We start from the raw sequence: 20,272 nt of genomic DNA on the forward strand, positions 1-20,272 counted from the left end.
CTTTGTGATTCTGTTTAGGCCAGCAGTGAAGGCTTAGCAGGCCCTGACGGCCCACCACTGGTAGATAGTGGTCGACACGCCCCAAATTTGGAGAAACAGGAGTAGCAGCACTGGAGCTAGACGGTGCACGGGTGCAGCAGCAAAATGTACTTTAGACACCTAAAACAGGTTCACCTAAATAAAAAAGTGTACGCTATATTTAGAATATTACCACTACTGTACCTTGCTGTGAGCTATTTTCAAAGGGGTTCTGAAGCTGTTATATCCGTCTATGCTCTGGAGACAGCGATCGACCAGCAATTCCTGTGTTCTGCAAGGTAAAATTACTGTTTTTGTCAAAGAAGTCTAATCAAGAAAGCAAAGATAAAGACTTCAATTATTCTTACATTTCTTTAGGTATATAAAATAGGATTTGCCGCTCCCCCCAGTCCACAGCAGTACATTGCTTTGCTCACGTACTGATACTCTAAACTCCATTTACTGTAGGTAATACGTTGACATATACCCCTTCGTAAGCCACTTCAAAACACCCAAACCATCCCTTTTAACATTTTTTTTTACAAATACAGTTATTATATCGCCATTGCCCTTCTTTTGTACATTTTCATTTGTATAATATGTCTGGTTCACAGTTTGAAAGTATTTTGATCAATTTGACGACAGTATTGAAGAACCTGCTTATTAGAAGACCACCTGTAAAAATAATTAACCGTGTTATTCCTCCATCCTATCTTGCTCCTCCAGAACACCATGAAGCGAGGGAAGCAGATCCTGAGTGAGAAGAGCTTTGGCACGGCAGGCATCCAGGAGCGCATCATGGAGGTGAAGGGCGAGTGGAAGAGGCTGGAGGACCAGGCCGCGCAGCGTCTTGGCCACCTGCAGGACGCGCTCAACTTTTTCCAGTTTTCCACGGAGACGGACGACCTGGTGGCATGGCTGCAGGACGCCTACCGCCTGGTCTCCAGCGAGGACTTTGGACATGACGAGTACTCCACCCAGTCGCTTCTGAAGAAGCACAGGGGGGTCAGCGAGGCCGTTGACAAACATCGCATGCATGTCGTAGCGCTGCGCAAGCACATGGTGGTGCTGCCTCTGCAGTACCGTGAACAGGAGGTGAGCAGCGAAAGGATGTGTCACTTTTTTCCTGTCAAGTATTTTGTATGTCCCTCTACATCTTTTCTTTTTACCCTTCCTTGTCCCCTCTTCTCTTCTCTTCTCTCCTGTCCTCTCCCCTCTCTGCAGGAGGTGCAGATGCGCATGGGAGAGGTGGAGCAGCTATACACCGAGGTGGCCGAGGTGGCGGTGCTCAGACAGCAGTGGCTCCACGACGCCCTCGCCGTCTACCGCATGTTCAGCGAGGTCAACGCCTGCGAGCTGTGGATTGACGAGAAGGAGCAATGGCTGGACAAGATGGAGATCCCAGAGAGACTGGAGGACGTGGAGATGGTGGCACACAGGTGAGGCAGGGGAGGTGGAAGGTTTGGTCGCTGTGGCAGCAAATGGAAGCTCAGCTGAGTTGTTTGTATCAAAGTGAAAAAAACTGTCTTTGTCCTGTCCATGTATCCCACAATGCCCTTTGTTGTAGGTTTGAGAGCCTGGACCAGGAGATGAACAGCTTGATGGGAAGGATCCTGGATGTTAACCAGATAGTTCAGCAGCTCCTGGATGGAGGTCATCCGTCCTCTACAGAAGTCAGAGGTTGTCAGGATCACCTCAACTCCAGGTACGGAAATCAAACTGACTTGTACTTCTCCTAGCATTAACGATTATGCATTGTTGCTTTTTCAATGAACGCAGCTCACCGCTAGTTCCAAAATAATGAACGTAAACAAAGAACATGGCTATTATTAGTACTATCAGCTGTCAAGCTGTGGACGTCTATACTGAGTGCACGGAAGACCGGATGGTAGACCAGGCTGCAACCTCCGGTTCTGAAGAGTGAAGCCAATGTGGAAGTCCCTTAAACTTGCATTCTTTCTACTGGCCATCAGGGGGCGACTCCTCTGGTTGTATAGAAGTCTATGAGAAAATTACTCTACTTCTTGCTACTTGAGCCGTATTCGACGTCTCTACGTCACTCTTCCACAGTTCAAACATGGTCACTTCCGTTCACTGGTAGCAAATAACTATTCTAGCAGGGAGTGGCTTTTTTATCCGTCTCAGCCACATTCACTGACCACGGTTACGTCTGCCAGCAGAGTCCACGGCGGCCGGGTGTCTACGAGTCTTGTGACCATGGCTCATGGCGTTTGTCTCGGGGTGAACCATCTGTGCCGGCTGCCTCAGTCAAGACAAGGGCAGCTTTTCTGTGCTTACACATGAAGACTACGTACATTATTGGGGTTATTGTGTGTAAATCGACAATGAAACACACATAACTCTGTTTCCCATTAGTTGAATATGTTCATCCCGTAAAGCCCATAGTTATGTATCTCAGTCAGTTTCTTCTCTCGTCTTTACATTTTCAACCTTTCAAATTGATTTCTGATTTATTGGCTGCTGTTATTTTTTGGGTTGAAAACATTAAACGCTCAGACAGGAGTTATAAAGCCAACAACAGCATTTAGCAACATTTCAGAAGGAAATGTTGGATCCAAGCAAGTTGGAGCCCTAAATATGAACAGTTAACCAATTGTGTGCACCTTCCTACAGTATTATTACAATTTTACAATTGAAATATTTTTTATAATTAATATTTTGTCTTTAAATCATCAGGATTCATGTAAGCATGCATTCATGTTTATCCTTTAATTTGTATATAAAAACATACAAAAAATCATTCTGTGTCTATTTGGGTAAGCTTATTCACCACTGCTTAACTGTATACACACATACAAGCAGCGGCCCTGTCACACACACACACACACACACACACACACACACACACACACACACACACACACACGTTACATGTTTAGGCGACTTCAACAGCTCTGAGGTCAGTGTCACCGAGCTGTCTTCCTGCCCGCCCGCAGAGCGCCCTGTCTGCCTCTCGGCGACTCTGCCATTACCTCATTACAGTCACGGGGATCTCTGCGTGTGTGTGCGCGCGTCTTGGCCGAATAGGTTGTGTACTGAGACCTGCTGATCTGGAGCAGAATCAGGAGAACATATTGTATGACGATATGGTGAGCAGACAGGGCCGGGCAGAGAGCAAACCAAATCAACCGTCTCTGGGGAATCAGGTCATATCTGGTCAGCGTGTCTTTTACCGGTTATGCAGCAGGATTCAGGATTCATGTTTTATGTTAAAGATATTTAGCTTTGACATAACAGAAACCAAAAACAAGAGCTTTCATACAGGCACCAATAAAAGAGATACGACTCAATCAATCAAATATTTTTCCCGCAACAATAGAGAGCTTGATTAATGCCTGGTAGTCTTTCTGTTCATCCTTTTTCAAACATTATTAGTGGAAGAAAATAAATCCTGCCTTAACCCTCTGAGCACAAAGCGGGTTTGGGTCACATTTTAATCTCCGTGACCTCGTTTTCACTGCAGTGTATGAGTCCTGCACCTCTGGGGCTACTGTGACTCAGTGGTAGAGCGGGGTTGTCCTTCGATCAGAGGATCAGAGGATCGGCGGGTCGATCCCCATGCTCCGCTAGTCCATGTTGACGTGTCACTGGCATGACACTTAACCCCAAATGTCTGCAATGTTTAAGTGGGTCTGGATGGTTAGTTAGAGACCTGATGGGGAGGTTGGCACCTTCCCTGCCATCAGTGTATTAATGGATGTGAATGATGACATGTAGTGTTCAAGTGGGTTTTGGGGTTTGGAGGAGATAAACGATCCTAACTGGCTCTGTGCTCTGAAAATATTCTTCTTGGAAAATGGAGGGTAAATGTACAAGCTTTAAACGAGTCTCTTTTGTAGTGAAAAGGAATGATATTCTTTCGATGTCGCACATTTCTCCCTCAGTACCACATTCTCACTCTGTCCTTGTCCGTCACACCGTACCAGGTGGAACAGCATTGTGGAGCTGGTGGAGCAGAAGAAAGATCAGCTGGAGTCCATGCTACGCCTGCAGAACTACCTGCTGGAGTGTGCCGAGATCAAGTCCCAGATCCAGGACAAGAGAAAAGCCATCGACGCCACTCAGTACGTGGGCAGCGACCTGGGAGGAGTCCTGGCTCTGCAGAGACGCCTCTCCACCATGGAGGGAGCTCTGTCTGTCCTGGAGCCCAAACTGATGCATCTACAGGTAGGGAATTGTGGGAGAAAAAAATACATTGAGTACACAAACAGTAAAGGATGACATTCGTTAAGGTGTTCACTGTGGTTTTTCAATATAAATACAAATCTGTTTTGATAATTTACATCAGAAAAACTGCTCTTTTTTTAGTCTTGTTAGCCTTGACGGCTATCACTGTTAATGTTAACCTTGTAACCTGTTCATTTTTGTTTTTGTTTTTTGTAAAACAAACCACTATAGAATGCATCAGTAAAGATAATAAGTGCGGCTTATGAAAGGGCTTATAACCCGCATTTTACGGTAGTAGCATATGCAGGTTGCATTATGCAGCATACAAGGCTACAATCACCACAACGTCGTCTCTGTCTGGTGATGTAGGAGGAGGCGGAGCACATGGCCACCGCCCACCCAGGTCAGGCCATGGAGGTTCTCGTGCCGTTCGACGGCATCAGCGTGGAATGGGAGGAGCTGAAACGCACCCTGCAGGGCTGCGAGGACTCGCTGATGGTGGCTAGCAGACTGCAGAGCTTCATACAGGTACACAGGGAGGAATCCATCACTCTGAGTGTACTGAATAGAGACTGACTTGCCATCTTATTCCATCCCACTGATACTGCCATGTGACTGACTTCACCAATTTAGTTGCATTTTTAAAAACAGATGAGCTCAACAGTGTGAAATGACAATGTTGCCATGAGTTAGTTATTGTTACGAGGCAAAAAAAGATCATGTTCCTCTCCCCGACTGCCAGGACCTGGACTCTTTCCTCACCTGGTTGGTCCAGACGCAGACGGCCGCCGCCTCAGACCAGCTACCCAACGACCTGGAAGAGGCGGAGAAGCTCATCAACAAACACGCGGCCCTGAAGGAGGAGATCGGACGGTGGGTCGCTGAGGACAATCAGAGGCTCATTCTTGATTTTCTTTTTTAACATAACTTTATTATTTACCATGACATCATGTGCCATGGTCTCTGTCGTTTTCGTGCAGGTACGAGGAGGATTACGAGCGCCTGCAGGCCATGAACGAGCTGCTGGAGTCCGAGGAGGCTCCCCTCCCTCAGGCCGCCCTGCAGCAGTGGCTCCAGAAGCTCGATGTCGGCTGGAACAAACTCCTGGAGATGTGGGAGAGCCGGAGAGAGGTTCTGGTCCAGGCTCACATCTTCCACCTATTCCTGCGAGATGTCAAACAGGCCGAATCCTTCCTCAACAACCAGGTGAGACCAGCAAACGCCGAGCAATGGGAGTTTACAAGAAGTCAAAAACCTCTGGTTCAGAATAGAAATATTTCAAAAACCTTTGGATGGATTGTTCTGAAATCATCCATCGTTCTGCATGATAACTGGCTTTGTGTGTTATTCACAGATTAGAAAAGCTTCTAGCGAATACTGCATGTATACAACATGCAGTATGATGTGCTTTTATGTTGCTGTTTTAACATCAGGTGACGTTTCGCTTTTGTTTTATCTCGGGATCATGTGCATTGAGGTTGGTTTCCTCAGGATTTGTTCCCATAACAATACCAGTATCGTAAATACCTCTGAAACAAAACTAAAATGCTGGATCGGCGAGCATGCGTGTCTTTGCACCGATCCGATATTACGTTACCGTATCGTTTATCAGACAATTTAGGCTACACACGACCAACAACAGCAGGCGTCCCTCACAACCTGATCCGTACATCCAGCCTGATCGCTGCGTGTGCAACTCTCAACGTAGAAGAGAAAGAAGCTGGACGGCTCACTCGTTGGCTACTTCCATCTCCGGCTCCGAAAAATAAATAAAAAGATTGCTGCGTCTGAAATCGCCGATGGAAGTAACAACGGAGTGAGCCAGCTCGCCTTTTTTTCCCATCTCAGTTGAAAGTTGCACATGTGTAGTACCGATCGGAGAGTGTAACGTCAGCAAAATGTCCAATGAGGTGATAAGAGAAACTTCTATGGTATACGTTCTCTGTACCGGTATGTATTTGTTCATGCTTTACAAAGAGTTTTACCTGAGAGGTAGGCCATACAACAATGAATCATATCACATCCATACAAGGTTAGTCGTATAGTGTGTGTATATATATATATGTTATATACACACAAACACAGCTGTGTCAGACGATATTTAAATTCAGGTATCGGTATCAGGAAGGAAAAACTATATTGAATTATCTTAATTTTTTTCGAATCTTAAATGTCACAGGTAGAGCTGCCCTGGACTCTCTCTGTCTGTGTGTGTGTGTGTGTGTGTGTGTGTGTGTGTGTGTGTGTGTGTGTGTGTGTGTGTGTGTGTGTGTGTGTCACGTCCCTTTTGGCTTGATAAAAGATCTTTACCAGGAACCAGCTCTCCTCATTAGCCCGGGGGTTTGATTCAGGGAGAGCGGCATTTCTTCTTTAATAAGTATCAAAGACGTTCCACGCCGTAGATCTCTATCTGCCTCTTCGTTGTTTCTTCCTCACTTTCAGTTCAATACACATAGTACATCTGTAAAGATGTGCTCCTATAGTCAACTGGTTTGCTCATTGATCCCTGTCTGTGACATAATAATCCCAATAATGGACAGCGTTGTTTTTGTGTGTTTTTTGAGTACAGTGTGGTACTACATTTAGATAATTTGTGCTCCGGTCTTATACTACGTTTTCTTTCATTTTGATTTTAGCCGTTGTGATATTTGTGCCTACCTTGAACTAAGGAGATTGATGAACAGCATTATTAATAGACTGATATTTAAACCAAAATAGGTTACATATCATGATTTATAGGGAGACACTAAGTAATTATATGTATAATCAGACATTCAGCACTCCCTTATAGCCTCATTGGAATAAGCTGTTGTTTTATATCGACTGTGACTGATTAATGGATTATCAAATTAAATCTTTTTGATCAACTCATCAACAATGAAAAGAGTAAAACTGGTTGTTGTTCATAAGATTTTAAATTTCCAGAAAAACTTATCCATTCTCTGCTCTTGAGATATTTATTTTATTTTATTGAGGCTTTTCTTCGTATCCCCTGACGTCACTTGATTAGCTCTTAAACCAGGAAACTGTCTCACTGTTACTTTCTTCACTTTCCAGGAGTCGGCCCTCGCTCACGTGGAGCTGCCCACCACGGTGGAAACGGTGGAGGCCGCCATAAAGAAACACAAGGACTTCACCACTACCATGGAGCTCAACCTGCACAGGATCAAAGCTGTGATCGAGGCCGGAGAGAGTCTGATCAGCCAGAGCAACATCTACTCCGACCGCATCAAGGAACGCATCGACACCCTCGCCAACAGGTACCGCAGGCCAACACCAACTTGTTTACGAAGCAGTACATGAAAGGATGTGGATTAGACTGATTTAAGTGGATTAAGGCCAAAGATCTGAAGTGGAAGGCAAAATCAGTTAAATAAGGACATTTACAGTTATAATGCCGTGTTCACACCGGACGCGACGCGAATTTGCGGCGCGACCAGTTTACATGTAAAGTCAATCCACAGACGTGCTGTGGCGCGAATTTGCGAATTTGCGAATATGCGGCGAGATAGACGCGTTGGAGGCGGCGCGAACAGAACGTTTGACCTGGGGCGAACAAAGCGAGGGACGTGGCGCGAATTCGCGTGAGTTGAATTATCCCAACTCTGGCAGAGAAATCGCGTGACGCAAAGTTGCGGCAGCCAATCAGCGTTGAGAATCAGCGTTGAGAATCAGCGTTGAGAAGCTCCGCCCGTCACCACCGCCGTCTCCCCGTTTCTGAATGAAACTGCTGCTGCTCCGCCTGAACCAGCGCTGACAGCGGCTTCATTGAGACGCTGTTGTGGGACTACGGATAATATTATGAACCCAGACACCATGGAGTTTGATGTTCCGACATATGTGGAGTTTACACAAAAAGTATAAAGCAGAACTGGTGGTTATTTCCATGGTCGATGGCATAATCGGTATCGTTTTACGGAGATACGCGAGACGCAGTTTCTGGAGGAGTCGGTGAAATTCACCCAGCTGTGTGCGACTACGGATGATGTTATGAACCCAAATACGAGGGCGTTTCATGTTCCGACATGTTTGGGACTTCCACAGCAAGTATAAAGCAGAACTAGTGGTTATTTATTCCATGGTCGATAGCGGAAATGAAAGCTTCGTCGCTTGTCTCTCACAGAGGCAAGCAACAGAGCTAAGCCACGCCCCTTTGGTCGCGCTGCGAATTTGCGTTTGGTGTGAACACCCTCTTTCTACTCGCGCGAGTAAACTTCCGCGGTGGACGCGGCGCCGCGAATTCGCGTCGCTTCCGGTGTGAACACGGCATAAGATATCAGAGAAAAGCTTTTTTGTAAACAGTGACTTTTTTGTAAACAGTGACTATCACTATCTTAGTGAATATATATATATATATATATATATATATATATATATATATATATATATATATATATATATATATATATATTAAAAGAAAAAGCTTGTAAACCCGTAATAGTTTTTGTTTTCTTTAATAAATCTCCATTAAAGAGGAAATTATGCAAACGTTTCAGGTTTCTTCATGCTAGTTCTGTTCAAAGTGAGCACGAACTGCAGCTCCACACACTTAAGCTGATTCTATAGCACAAAGAAGCAAGCAGCTGTCTGGACACAATGCAACGATAAGAAGAAAGAAAAAAGAATAATAGCAGCTTAAGACTTTGAAAGGAGAGGGACCCTCAAGTGTAAATTAAACAAAGCACAGAGAAGAAAAACACAGATCTCGGCCTGTTTAGTCCACCACAGCTGACACCTGACCATGAAATCTGTGTGATAGCTGAGGTTGTGTGTGTGTGTGTGTGTGTGTGTGTGTGTGTGTGTGTGTGTGTGTGTGTGTGTGTGTGTGTGTGCATGCGTGCGTGCGTGCGTGCGTGCGTGCGTGTGTTAGGTGGGGGTTGTTTTTTGTGTGTGTCCAACAATAGCAATGTAAAGAACCATACGGTTTTTAGATTTCATTTACATTAATTATTTTGTTGGACATTAATTTTTCTCCCATGGGGACGAATAGATGAGCACAGTGCAAGGTAGTCATGTCAGTGTTACATTCTGGTTCTGTAGGAAACCATTTCACGATTATTACGTTAATTAAGGTGCTTTTAGTTTTTTATTGAAATGATAGCTGGTCTTGTTTGCTGTTTGCTACAAATACAGTTATTATTCCTCCATTGACAAGCTTTTCAAATGCTTGTATGTTGGGAATTTCAGTCAGATGGCGGATTGTCAAAAGATAAACAAAGATAGATATGTTCTACTATAGATATTTATCATACTTGAAACTGAATTTCCCATCTCCGTCCTTCAGGGGAAACCAGAACCGAGAGCTGGCCCAGCAGTGGCTGGAAAAACTAAACGACCAGTGGGCACTTCAGAGGTTTCTTCAGGACTGTCACGAGGTAGGAAGCCCACAGACTGGTTGTGCTGGTTGAACTCGCTGGAGTGGAATTGTATTAAATTGGTTCAAGAGTATTTTCACAGGGGGGGTCGGAGAAAAAAAAAGGAAAACCATTTCTTTGTTCCTTTTTGTCAGCATCGCCAACTTCATATTGTGGCAGCCTCTAGTGGCAGCACGAGACATTTGTACATCAAACGTTTTGATCACTTTTGTGTTAACTTTTCCTGCAATCATCACACTCAAAACATAAAATGGATGTGGGAATATAATCCAAATATATATATTGAGTCCTAAATTTTAAAGTGCAAACAATAAGATGTTATCATTTTGTCATTTATTGCCAGTGGAAGGAAGACTGTTATGGCCAGGCATAGAGGGAAAAATATGAAGATGTTTTAAAGTTGTGATTTAAGAATAAAGTCAAAATACATTTCAGTATATGTGCAAACACTCTGTTTGATTTATTCTCAAAAGTTTGACATTCTTTTTTTCTTGAAATTGTGTTTTGACTATTCTCAACAGTTTTACTAAAAATGCAACATTTTGTCTTTATTCTCAAAATGTAGACTTCATTCTTTATGGTATTTCAACTTCATTCTCAACATTTCAACTTCCTTCTCGAATGGTGTCTTCGTTGATTCTCAGCATTTCGTCTTTGAACTTGGTCTTTGACATTTCTAATTTATTCTCGAAATGCAAAATAAAATATAAAATCTTCACAAAAATCTAATGTTTGTGTTCCTCATGCCGGGTCCTAATACTCTTCCATAGCAGTGTCCTGATGACATGTCATAAAAGTTTCAACCGGCTTGTATATAGTTTGCAATGGAAACACTTGTTAGTTTGTTGTAAGACGATGGTCTGGATGGGTAAATCTGATAATGAGTATTTACAGATATATATTTTTTTATATCCTCCTTTCACTCAGAGCTACACTTTGACACCAGAACCACACAAGTTATTTTACTGATATGAGAGAAACATGTCAGCATTGTATTTTTAGCATCACATATTTAATCCTAACTTGTGTTGGAAGCTGTCCTTGACACGGTCCTCACGCTTCAGGCTCTCTCGCCCTGCGGAGTCACGGGCTTCTTTCTGGGCCCAGAACCTTGTTTAGTTTCAGCAACTTTCTCTCTTCGGCTCTACTGAATAATTCAGCAGCACATTTCCTCATTACTAATTGAAAAGAGGAAGAGTGTATCCCACAGTGTGTACATGTGTGTATGTGTATTGGTGTGTGTGCGTGTGTGTGTCAGCCATACATCTATCTGTCGGCTGGTATGTGGTATGCGTGTCTGTAGAAATACAGTATGCATGAGGAGACTTCCCCCGACCGTGTGTGTGTGTGTGTGTGTGTGTGTGTGTGTGTGCGTGTGTGTGTTGCCAACAGTGGGCGAGTGACGCTGCGTCAGACCGTAGGAACCCGAGCTCTCAGCTGCCAGGGTGTGTTCTCCCGTGTGTTCTTCTGCTCGGTTAATGCTGCACTGAATGTGTTGGCATTCACCTGCCAACACATTCACTCCAAGCTTCATACGATAGGATATTTTTGTGCAAAACCAAACAGTCCCACCCTAGGCTTATGATTTTGGACTTAAGCCTCGTGGTTCGTTTGTACAAACTTGTGTCTTTTCGGTGAGTGTCAGAAAAAATAACTATTCCAGTGGTGATAGGTTGACCATGAGGGTAAGAGGTGCTGTAGGACATCATCAGTGTTTATGTTGGACTAACAAAGGTTAATCTTATGTCGCGGTACAGACTTTGAGAGCACTCACTGCTCTTTTAGAAATATTTCTTGGGTTTATTATGTATTTTACACATTTTTATGCCTTCGCGCAGGAAAACAACGATGTTATCGGGTTGACCGTCCTTCCGTTGGATCAAACGTCCTCCTGGACCCACAGGCGAACTGATCAAAATTTGGTGGTCAATCATTGCAAGTGATGACATTTTGGACAGATGTGGATGTAAACCACAACTTCACTGGTTGCCGGTGGCATACAGCCGCGAGGTGGTAATTGTAGTCGTTCAGTTGTTTGCGGATGACACCAGCAGTACTCCGAGACTTATAAACTTTCTCACGGGCTCTCAATTAACTTGGTAATTTTGTGGCTGTAAAGTATAAACATATTTTTTCCCCCTCTTATATAAACAAAAAAGTTCCTTTTCAATTTGTCTCTTCCTCTTTGTCTACACTACACCACCAGGACTAAAGGGTACTGAAGAGGTGAACTCAGTTAGAGAGCAGGTGTATGCCTAAAGGCTGCATTGTTGAACACAGTCCCTCGCTATGCATTTTCACCCTCAGGTGGACACTGTTAGCTCGGTCGGCACTGTTGTCGTACTTTGCACTGTTAGTGCTGTTAGAGATAAAGCACAGCAGGTATGAGAGAGAATATATTCTGTTGCAACGGATGTCCACTCATAGCGTGTTACTACCATCCTACAGTGACTCCATGGAGAGTCTCTCTGGGTCTGGGAAAACGTTGAGATGAACGTTGCATCTCGGTTCCAAAGTGTGCAACATAGCGCCAAAGCTTGTATTCTCAATGGCTGAGTAAATCCTTGGCCAAACAAGTTACAATGTACTTCGTTATTCACTTCCTCATTTCTGATTTCGGCAGAAGAAGAAACGAAACGCTTCCATACTTTAGCCTTTAAGCCAGGGGGTTCTTTCTGAAAGTCTTCCCACAGTATTTCAGCAGTGGAGTAGCATTTGTCCTGGAATCACTCGGTCACTTAAATATTTTGTTGTTGTTTTACTTAACTTAACCCAAACCTTGGAAAGTCCCCCCCACCCTCCCTCCATCCCCCCCATTCTCCAACACACACTCTTCCTTCTCTTCTCTCATTCAATTAATTTACAGTATCAAGGGGGGCATCAGCCGGTGACCCTCCATGACCCCTGCAGTCATGGGACCTGTCATGTTACTCGGCGTGTCCTGACTCATGCCGCGATAGCTCCAAGAAGAGGAAGACAAACAGAGGGTCAGAAACCCCCCTTGTCCCCTCAAGCTGCAAACACATCATTCAGGATGAATCCCTGCACTCTCCAGTCCAACTACCTGTCCATCTCTTCCCACTATCATCCCACCTTTTTTTGGTCTCTTTTCCTCCGTCCAAACCTCTCTCTCTCTCTCTCTCTCTTTCTCTCTCTCTCTCTCTTTGCTCTCTGCTCTCTGCTTTATCACTGCAGCAGAGTAAGGCGAGCTGGAGACGGAGAGTACGACTGCCTAGGACTGCTGCAGAGAGGGGAAGAGAGGGGGACGGTAGAGGGAGGGGTGTCTGTGTGTAGTTTGTGTGTGTGGGGCGGACGGGGGGGGGATAACACAAAAGCAGTTGTAGAAGAGCTTGGCCGTTCGCAGAGAACCGGCGCGTTTCACTCCCAAAAGCAAATCTCTTTCCCTCCTCACTCGTCTCCATCCTCCTGCTTTGACACCCTTTAAATCCCCCCCCTTGAACCTCCTCCAGCCCAGCATCATTAGCTGTGATCAGTGAGCCCTGGATCCTCCCCCCAAAATTCCCATCCCAGACCTTGGCTCCTCCCTCTCCTCCTCCTCTTCCACCACATCTCTCCAACCAACAACCAGGCGGCCCGCTCGCTCGCTGAAAAGGTGCGAGCCTGGGGAGGGGCGCCCATGCACTGGGTCGGAATCCTGCCATTTTATTGTTGGGGGAGGATGATTTTTTTTTTCCTTCTCTCCTCTCAGTCCTCCTCGTTCTTGCCCTCTCACTCGTCACCGGTCCGCCCCCGCCCCTCTCTCTCTCTCTCTCTCTCTCTCTTTTCGCGCGGCTGTCTCGTGCTCAGCTTCCCAGAAGGCGCCTCTCTCTCTCTCTCTCTCTCTCTCTCTCTCTCTCTCTCACTCTCTCCATCTGGCTCTGCGGGTGAAGAGAGCGCCTTTGCATGTGTGTGGCGGCGGACCGGCGAGGATGCGGACACCCGTGGCTCCCAGCAGCCACCACAATCCCGTTGGCTCGTTCCCGTTAAGCGCTCCACAGCTGGGTTAGTTAAGAGGGCTGGGGACGCTGCGCGGGTGGAAGTGTCGCTCGCAGGTGTGAGGTCGCCGGTGACGGAGAGGCGAGGGCGCCGATGCTGACCTGAATATCTCGGGTGATGCGGTCAGCGCAGATTTTACTCTCTGATGGACAGCAGATGTGTGTGTGTGTGTGTGTGTGTGTGTGTGTGTGTGTGTGTGTGTGTGTGTGTGTGTGTGTGGATGTGAGAGGGGCGGTTTACTGTGCTGGTGTGTGTTGACACTGAGGATGTGGTGGCTGTGTGTACATGTGAATTGTCGCCGCCATGCTTGTTGGTACACGTGTGTCTGGCCTACATGTGTCTGCTGAGCGTCATTAAATATTCACATCTGTGTGTTTGACCTTGCATTTCCCGCTGTGCGTTTATCTACAATACACTTAACCCAGTTTATCTGTAGCTTTGACAAATCCGAGACGCTAATGAAAACGTACACGTGTGTATGATGATAATGTAGTGTAGGTGTGTGTGTGTTATACAGCCGAGCATGCAGTATGATTTTCTAGAAAGTGGACTCAATTTGAATGCCCCTATTTGTGTGCGTTTTGGTGCATCAGAATCTTTTTTTAATCGGTTTATCCACACTAACAGTTATTTACAGTGTGTTTGCTCATCCAGTATTGACGCTTCTCTCTCTCTCTCTCTCTCTCGCTTGCATTCTCTCCCTGCCTCTCTCGCCCAGCTGGGGGACTGGGTGTGTGAGAAGATGCTGATGGCGAAGGACAGCAGCCGAGACGAGACCCAGAAACTTCATAAGAAATGGCTGAAGCACCAGGCCTTTATGGCCGAGTTGGCCCAGAACAAGGAGTGGCTGGACAAGATTGAAAAGGTGAGTGCCGTCGGTTCCCCTGAAACAGTTCTGGTACTCATTTCTTTCCTCTTGCCTGAAAGTTGATTCTGTCGTTGAATGAGTTTCATGGCTTTGGCTCCTTAGAACGGGATGTAATGTCTCTCTGCAATGTGGAATAATGTTTGTGTGTATTTTATGATGTAGTATTTGGGTTTCTTTTGATGATAAGCAGCGGAGGACGTGAACTCGATATTATGATCTGTGCTCTTCTCAGAGTATGTTGCCTTTATTGCCTTTTTGTTGCTGCAGTCTGTGTTTGGCAGACATTGTCAATATTTTCAAGAGGTTCCCCCCGACAAAATTAATTACTCTGGAGTTCTTTGACCTATTGCAATTTGTGCATCAATAATTTGGCATATTTGAAGCTTTGTTTGTTGCCTTATGTCGCTTTGAAACACTGTACTCATCAAGCGTTTACATTATTTTGTCTTCCTCCTTTAGGGCATGTAGACTTTGAGCCATTTTTTTCTAATGAGTCCCCCGTTTAAGAACTTAACTAGCTCACTGTGCTAACTGTTATCAGAGAAAGCAATGTTGATGAAGGATTATGTTCGCTGCGATTGGAGGGATAAATAGCAGCTGTAACAATCAGTTTAGTCACAGAAGTTTAGCGTTTATATTTAGCATTTTAAAGAGAAAAGTGACCTTCTATGTCTCCCTTCAGACCAGCACTGCTGCTCGGATATTATCATCAAAGTTGCACAGCCTTTCATTAACTAATGTGAAATTCATTTTCAACTGTTTTGTAAAAGTCCTAAGCTCTAAACTCACTTAATTAAAGCGTAACAAAGCCAGTGGAAAATGCGGACAGGGACTTTAAATAGAGAGGATGGTCGTTGTAACCTTCACCAGAGCTCTGTGACCTCATGAGATCTGTTTCATATTAAGGAGATTCATACGGAAACATCAGCCTCTTGTTTAAAGCTGCAATTGACGCAGGCGTAATTGGGTTACTCTAGTGGTGTTTCCCCCAGCTGCCAGCACGTCCAGGCTTTCACACCTCTGGGCCCTATTCCTCGTACCTGGTTTACTGAGTTAGCTGGATAATTTTCAGGATAAGTTGACCGGCTTTTCGGTTCCACGAAGCAAGTTTGGAAAAATCACCATAGCAACATATCCAAATCCCTTAACCTGCTCCAGCGCAGGCTTACTGAAATTCACTGGATAAGTTGGCCACTCCCACCGGACAAAAAAGGCAGCTCCCTTCCTCATTAATGAAGGAGCGATATTAGTTATATTAGTTTTATAGGGAGAGAGTTCTTCCAGCTCGCCAAGATCCATTTTCACATCATCATGACTTCCTGTACGAGCGCTATCGATTCTGCCGACAAAGAATCACTTATTTACGAGACCTCCACGAGCCGTACATCATAATTATATGGCAGTGTTATTAGTACACCATACATATCATTATTGTAGAAAATTATTACGGTGGACTCATGATAAGAATAGAGACAATCACACACAATTTATTTTCACTGCTTCGATTGATTGAATTTTTGATTACAAATAATACATACATACTGATCTGCCCATACACATATTCAAACTCCTAGTTATATGGTAATCTCCACATACATGTATATACACATATATAGTACATGATACATACGCGCATACAGTACATATATCCTCATAAGTATATATTAATTAATATACTACTGCCAGCAGGTACATTTAAATAAATATAATCTGATTGATTTGGGTGATGAGGCACTTAAAATGAGCCGATACATTTTCCCAACACTTACGCATTTAACTTGTCTGATATTTTGCGATGCTTATGTCTAGCCGTCGCAGTTGAGGCGACGTTATGCTGCATTCGCAACCGAAGCGTTGTGAATATTCGCAACGCTCTGTTTGGATGTGAACGCAACATTAGACTTTGCCATGATTATGGACTTAAATTCATCATATGTAGTCATGATCATCTCCTGCTCATCAGCGGGGAAAAGAGACGCTCTTTCTCTGATCTTATTTGCCATTGTAGCGTTAGAAGATCATGGAATCTTTGCTCGACACCTCCCCCTTTTGAAGAGGAGCGTGCACGCGCAATTATCCAGATGACTGACGTCTGGCTTGAATTAACGAGACTGTTTGAGGGCGGATCAGTCTTTGAGAAACCGACATAGCCTGACGTCAATCATCTCGGTAATTTAAGATGGATAATAGGACAGCTCCGATCAGGAATTATTGTGCAGATCGTATGGTCCGTTTGAAGCCTTCTATTTATCATGTGGCATTATTTATTTGTTTCACCATTTGTGAATGAATTGACAGCTGATTGTTTGTTCGCAGGCAACATGTGCAACATATTCCTCTCTCTCTCATAGAGACACAACTCTGCTGAAGCCATTTTAGCTGCACATAGAGAAACACTCCCGCGTGTTTTTGAGCAAAGATTGTGTCCGTACATCGGAACGTCATTTTAGGCACAAAGTAGAGGAAAATGCATAAAAGATTACACAACAAAGCTGAGCAGATTCCTGACCTGCTGATGCCTGTTTCAGGTCATCAGATCGCTTTGACAGTTGCTGGCGAGCGGTCAGCAGTCTCACCGTGCAGGCTGTCGGTACAAAACTCGATCAGGTTCTGTGATTACCCTTCAGAGTATTCAGAGCAAGAAACCGAGTGGCTGCTGAGGGAATTTTGAGCGGACACATGGATGATGATGATGACGATGAGCCCATATGGGCTGCTGTTGGTCTGTGAATGTGTGGTATAAACAAATTATGACAGCACGTCTGCTCGGAAGGAAGAACTCTAATTTCTGAACTGTGTTTCTAGTGAAGAAACATCCAACTAACACTACATGTATCGTCATAAAGACTAGCACTGCCATGTGATACATACATTTTGCTATGTTGGGTGTATTTCAGTCATTAAAACTCATACTCATCATATGGTGCATACAGTTGACTGTGACGTCACGGCTCGGTCCTCTGCAGTCTCATCCTGGGCATGGCTGCAAACTGAGCTTCCCTGGTGGGAGCAGAGTTAATGGAGCCATGGCCCCAGAACACGAGCATGCGTCGTGTGTTATCTATGCATCATACTCCAAGACTTCCTATGACACGGTCGGAGCTGTAGCTGAACTGATTAGTCAGTTACTGGATCAGCAGAAAGGCAGAGAACGATGAGGACTTCTCAAACGGGAGAATGTTCTGCTGTACCTCTCCCAACATTATACTATACTTGATTTTTCTTTGGGGCTTTGAACTGTTGCTCAGACAAATATAATGTGCAGTTTGAATATATAACTGTCGGGCTTAAGAAAATGTCGATGGTTGATTTCTCATTATTTCCTGATGTTTTCCAAAATAATAAAAACAGCTCTAAAAAAAAAGCAGCTTTAATTCAGACACGGGTACAGGTAGATGATGTGACATAATTACAAAATCTTAGTCACCAAAATAACACTTTTCAAAAGAAAACACGTTCCTGTTTTTTTAGAGGGGGGTTTCAGTCGAAACAGTCTCGTACAGTCAGAACAGAAAAGCTTCACATAAGCTAGTGTTTGCGTTGAGACATTACATAATTTTTCTGTCCTTCATCATCACTGTAACTTTATGGCCGATGGTTACGTATACAGTTGAACAGCTTCACCCTCTACTGGCCCAGAATCTGCTCATTGTCTTTAACAACTGTGCCTGTTGCTGAGAACCCAATCGTTTTCCTCTGTTTCTTCCTCTATAGTGGGCATTGTGTGTTTGTGTGTGTGTGTGTGTGTGTGTGTGTGTGTGTGTGTGTGTGTGTGTGTGTGTGTGTGTGTGTGTGTGTGTGTGCATGCGTGTAGCCGTGTGCATGTTAGCATAACGTGGGCATGTGATGTGAGAAAAATTGGCTGCGATATATAATGTCGAGAGAGAGAGAGCGGCGCTGCAGTGCCTGAGAGCGCCGAGCGACTTCCATTATAGATTCATGGGTCATGTGCTGATCTGAGGGCAGATTTGGGTTACGGGAAAACGCTTACTGGAGGAGAGAGCGACACAGAGAAGAGGAGGTCAAATGATAGCATGTTTTTTCGGATGCAAATGTGTGGTAAATTGGAGATGATCATTTACAAAGCGCTAAAAGGAATTTTGCTTGTTATTAAATCTGGTATAAATGCATTATTTGCACACATGCTGTAAATCATTGGAATGATTACTTTGGACATTTCAAAAGTGGCTTTGGTCGTCTTGAAAAGTCTGCTGCCGCTCTGATATATAAAGGAGTCCATTGTGTTTTAGTTTTTTTTTCACGCCCACGAGCTAAAGTATCAGAATATTGTTTAGTGCATTTCTTTGTTTTCATTTTTGGATGAAAGTATGTAATTTGGCTTAGAGTAAGAAAAGCAGTATACCATCCTACTAAACACCATATCTTATACTACTCAAACACTGAAGACTTAAACTGCTCTCATCTCTTTATGGATTTTTCCTATATTCGTATATTTATACTACAGCGAGTCCAACTTGATTTTGCAGCCAAATAAAAGGTGTATAGAGTGTAGAGGCTTCTGTCCACACTGCAGGATGCAGAATGAGTCTCCTTCTCATCCCAACCAAACATCTATCCAAAACAAAATTCCGCTTCCGGACTTTGACCAAACTGTGTAAAAGACGGCCACGCTAACATGCTATTCACACTTAATAAGCCACCACATGTACCTGAACAGTATGACGAAAAATATACACTATGATCATATTTCACCTGAAGATGAAGGTTGAAGACACTGACAGCACTGTTACTATATTTCATTTTTTATTTCCAGTTAGAATTAAGGCATTCGTGGCGAGGACAGTTTGTGCATTTGTATGTCGTCTTTGTGAGGACCAACTTTAGGCGTTGACGTTGAGGACATTTTTGGAAATTGGGCGCTGCACAATATGTGGAAAATATGCAAATTATTAATCTTTCATGCAATTAATACATTTTTATATAAAAAAAAGTCACAATGTACTTAAAATATTGTATATATATATATACATATATATAAATTGCCCTATTTTAAAGAGCTGTCTACAGATCAAGAATTGGTTTTAGGATTAGGAACAAAGTTAGGTTTTGGTTAGGTTTAATGTGAGGTCGTGGATAATATTATGCCAATGTGATCCTCACCAGTAGAGCTCTACTGGTCCCATCTCATGCTCTTCAGTAGCAGACTGTAGTCTCACCAGGCCATCCAGCTCTTGGCAGATCGACTGGGTTTTGCTTCTGAAGTCGTACGTGACATCCATCTTCACCCCAAAAGCTTGCTCCGTGGCCGTTGCTTAGCAACTTAAACCTTTTTTTTGGGACAGAAAACCTTCACAGGATTCGGCGTCTTGTTGTTGCAGTACTGATAAGGAGCTGGAGTCCTGATATAAATATATTTGTATGGCATTTAAAAAAAATATATAATATATAAATATTTAAACTTTCTTATAAAGTACCTTTATTGTTTAATTTTCGAGCTGATTGTATTACTGTTCACTGTATGAAGTACTTCCGGTCCAAACACTCTGTCTTTTGTGTCCTGGTTGTGTCCTCTGAGAATCTCCAGTCTATTTATGTAATCGGCCAAGAACCGTGAAGGACTCTGCGAAGCACATTGTCTGTTTTTTAGGTTAGCGTCAGCCATCTGTAAGTGTGTGTGTGTGTGTGTGTGTGTGTGTGTGTGTGTGTGTGTGTGTGTGTGTGTGTGTATCTTCAGGGTTCACACGTGTCCTGGAAACCTGGAAAACAGGAGCAAAAATTTTCTTGTCATTGAAAACACATGAAAAATGACCCATGTTGAAATCTTGTGTTGTCTCGGAAAATGCCATCAACATTTTTATTTTATAAA

At 44.0% G+C, this 20,272-nt stretch overlaps 1 protein-coding gene across 1 annotated transcript in view; it reads left to right on the forward strand.

Annotated features, from left to right (window-relative positions):
* sptbn4b (spectrin, beta, non-erythrocytic 4b) overlaps positions 1-20,272 on the forward strand; it is a gene marked incomplete at both ends in the record, with an annotated part of 63,704 nt that overhangs the window by 14,256 nt on the left and 29,176 nt on the right. The window contains 10 exons of the mRNA XM_079225356.1: positions 745-1,113; positions 1,243-1,457; positions 1,586-1,723; positions 3,966-4,206; positions 4,576-4,734; positions 4,949-5,079; positions 5,187-5,412; positions 7,264-7,466; positions 9,491-9,581; positions 14,296-14,442. Coding sequence (XP_079081482.1) covers positions 745-1,113; positions 1,243-1,457; positions 1,586-1,723; positions 3,966-4,206; positions 4,576-4,734; positions 4,949-5,079; positions 5,187-5,412; positions 7,264-7,466; positions 9,491-9,581; positions 14,296-14,442 — 1,920 coding nt within the window. The remainder of the gene's footprint in view (positions 1-744; positions 1,114-1,242; positions 1,458-1,585; positions 1,724-3,965; positions 4,207-4,575; positions 4,735-4,948; positions 5,080-5,186; positions 5,413-7,263; positions 7,467-9,490; positions 9,582-14,295; positions 14,443-20,272) is intronic.

This window comes from Taurulus bubalis, assembly GCF_910589615.1.
Source record: "Taurulus bubalis genome assembly, chromosome: 10".
NCBI lineage: Eukaryota > Metazoa > Chordata > Actinopteri > Perciformes > Cottidae > Taurulus > Taurulus bubalis.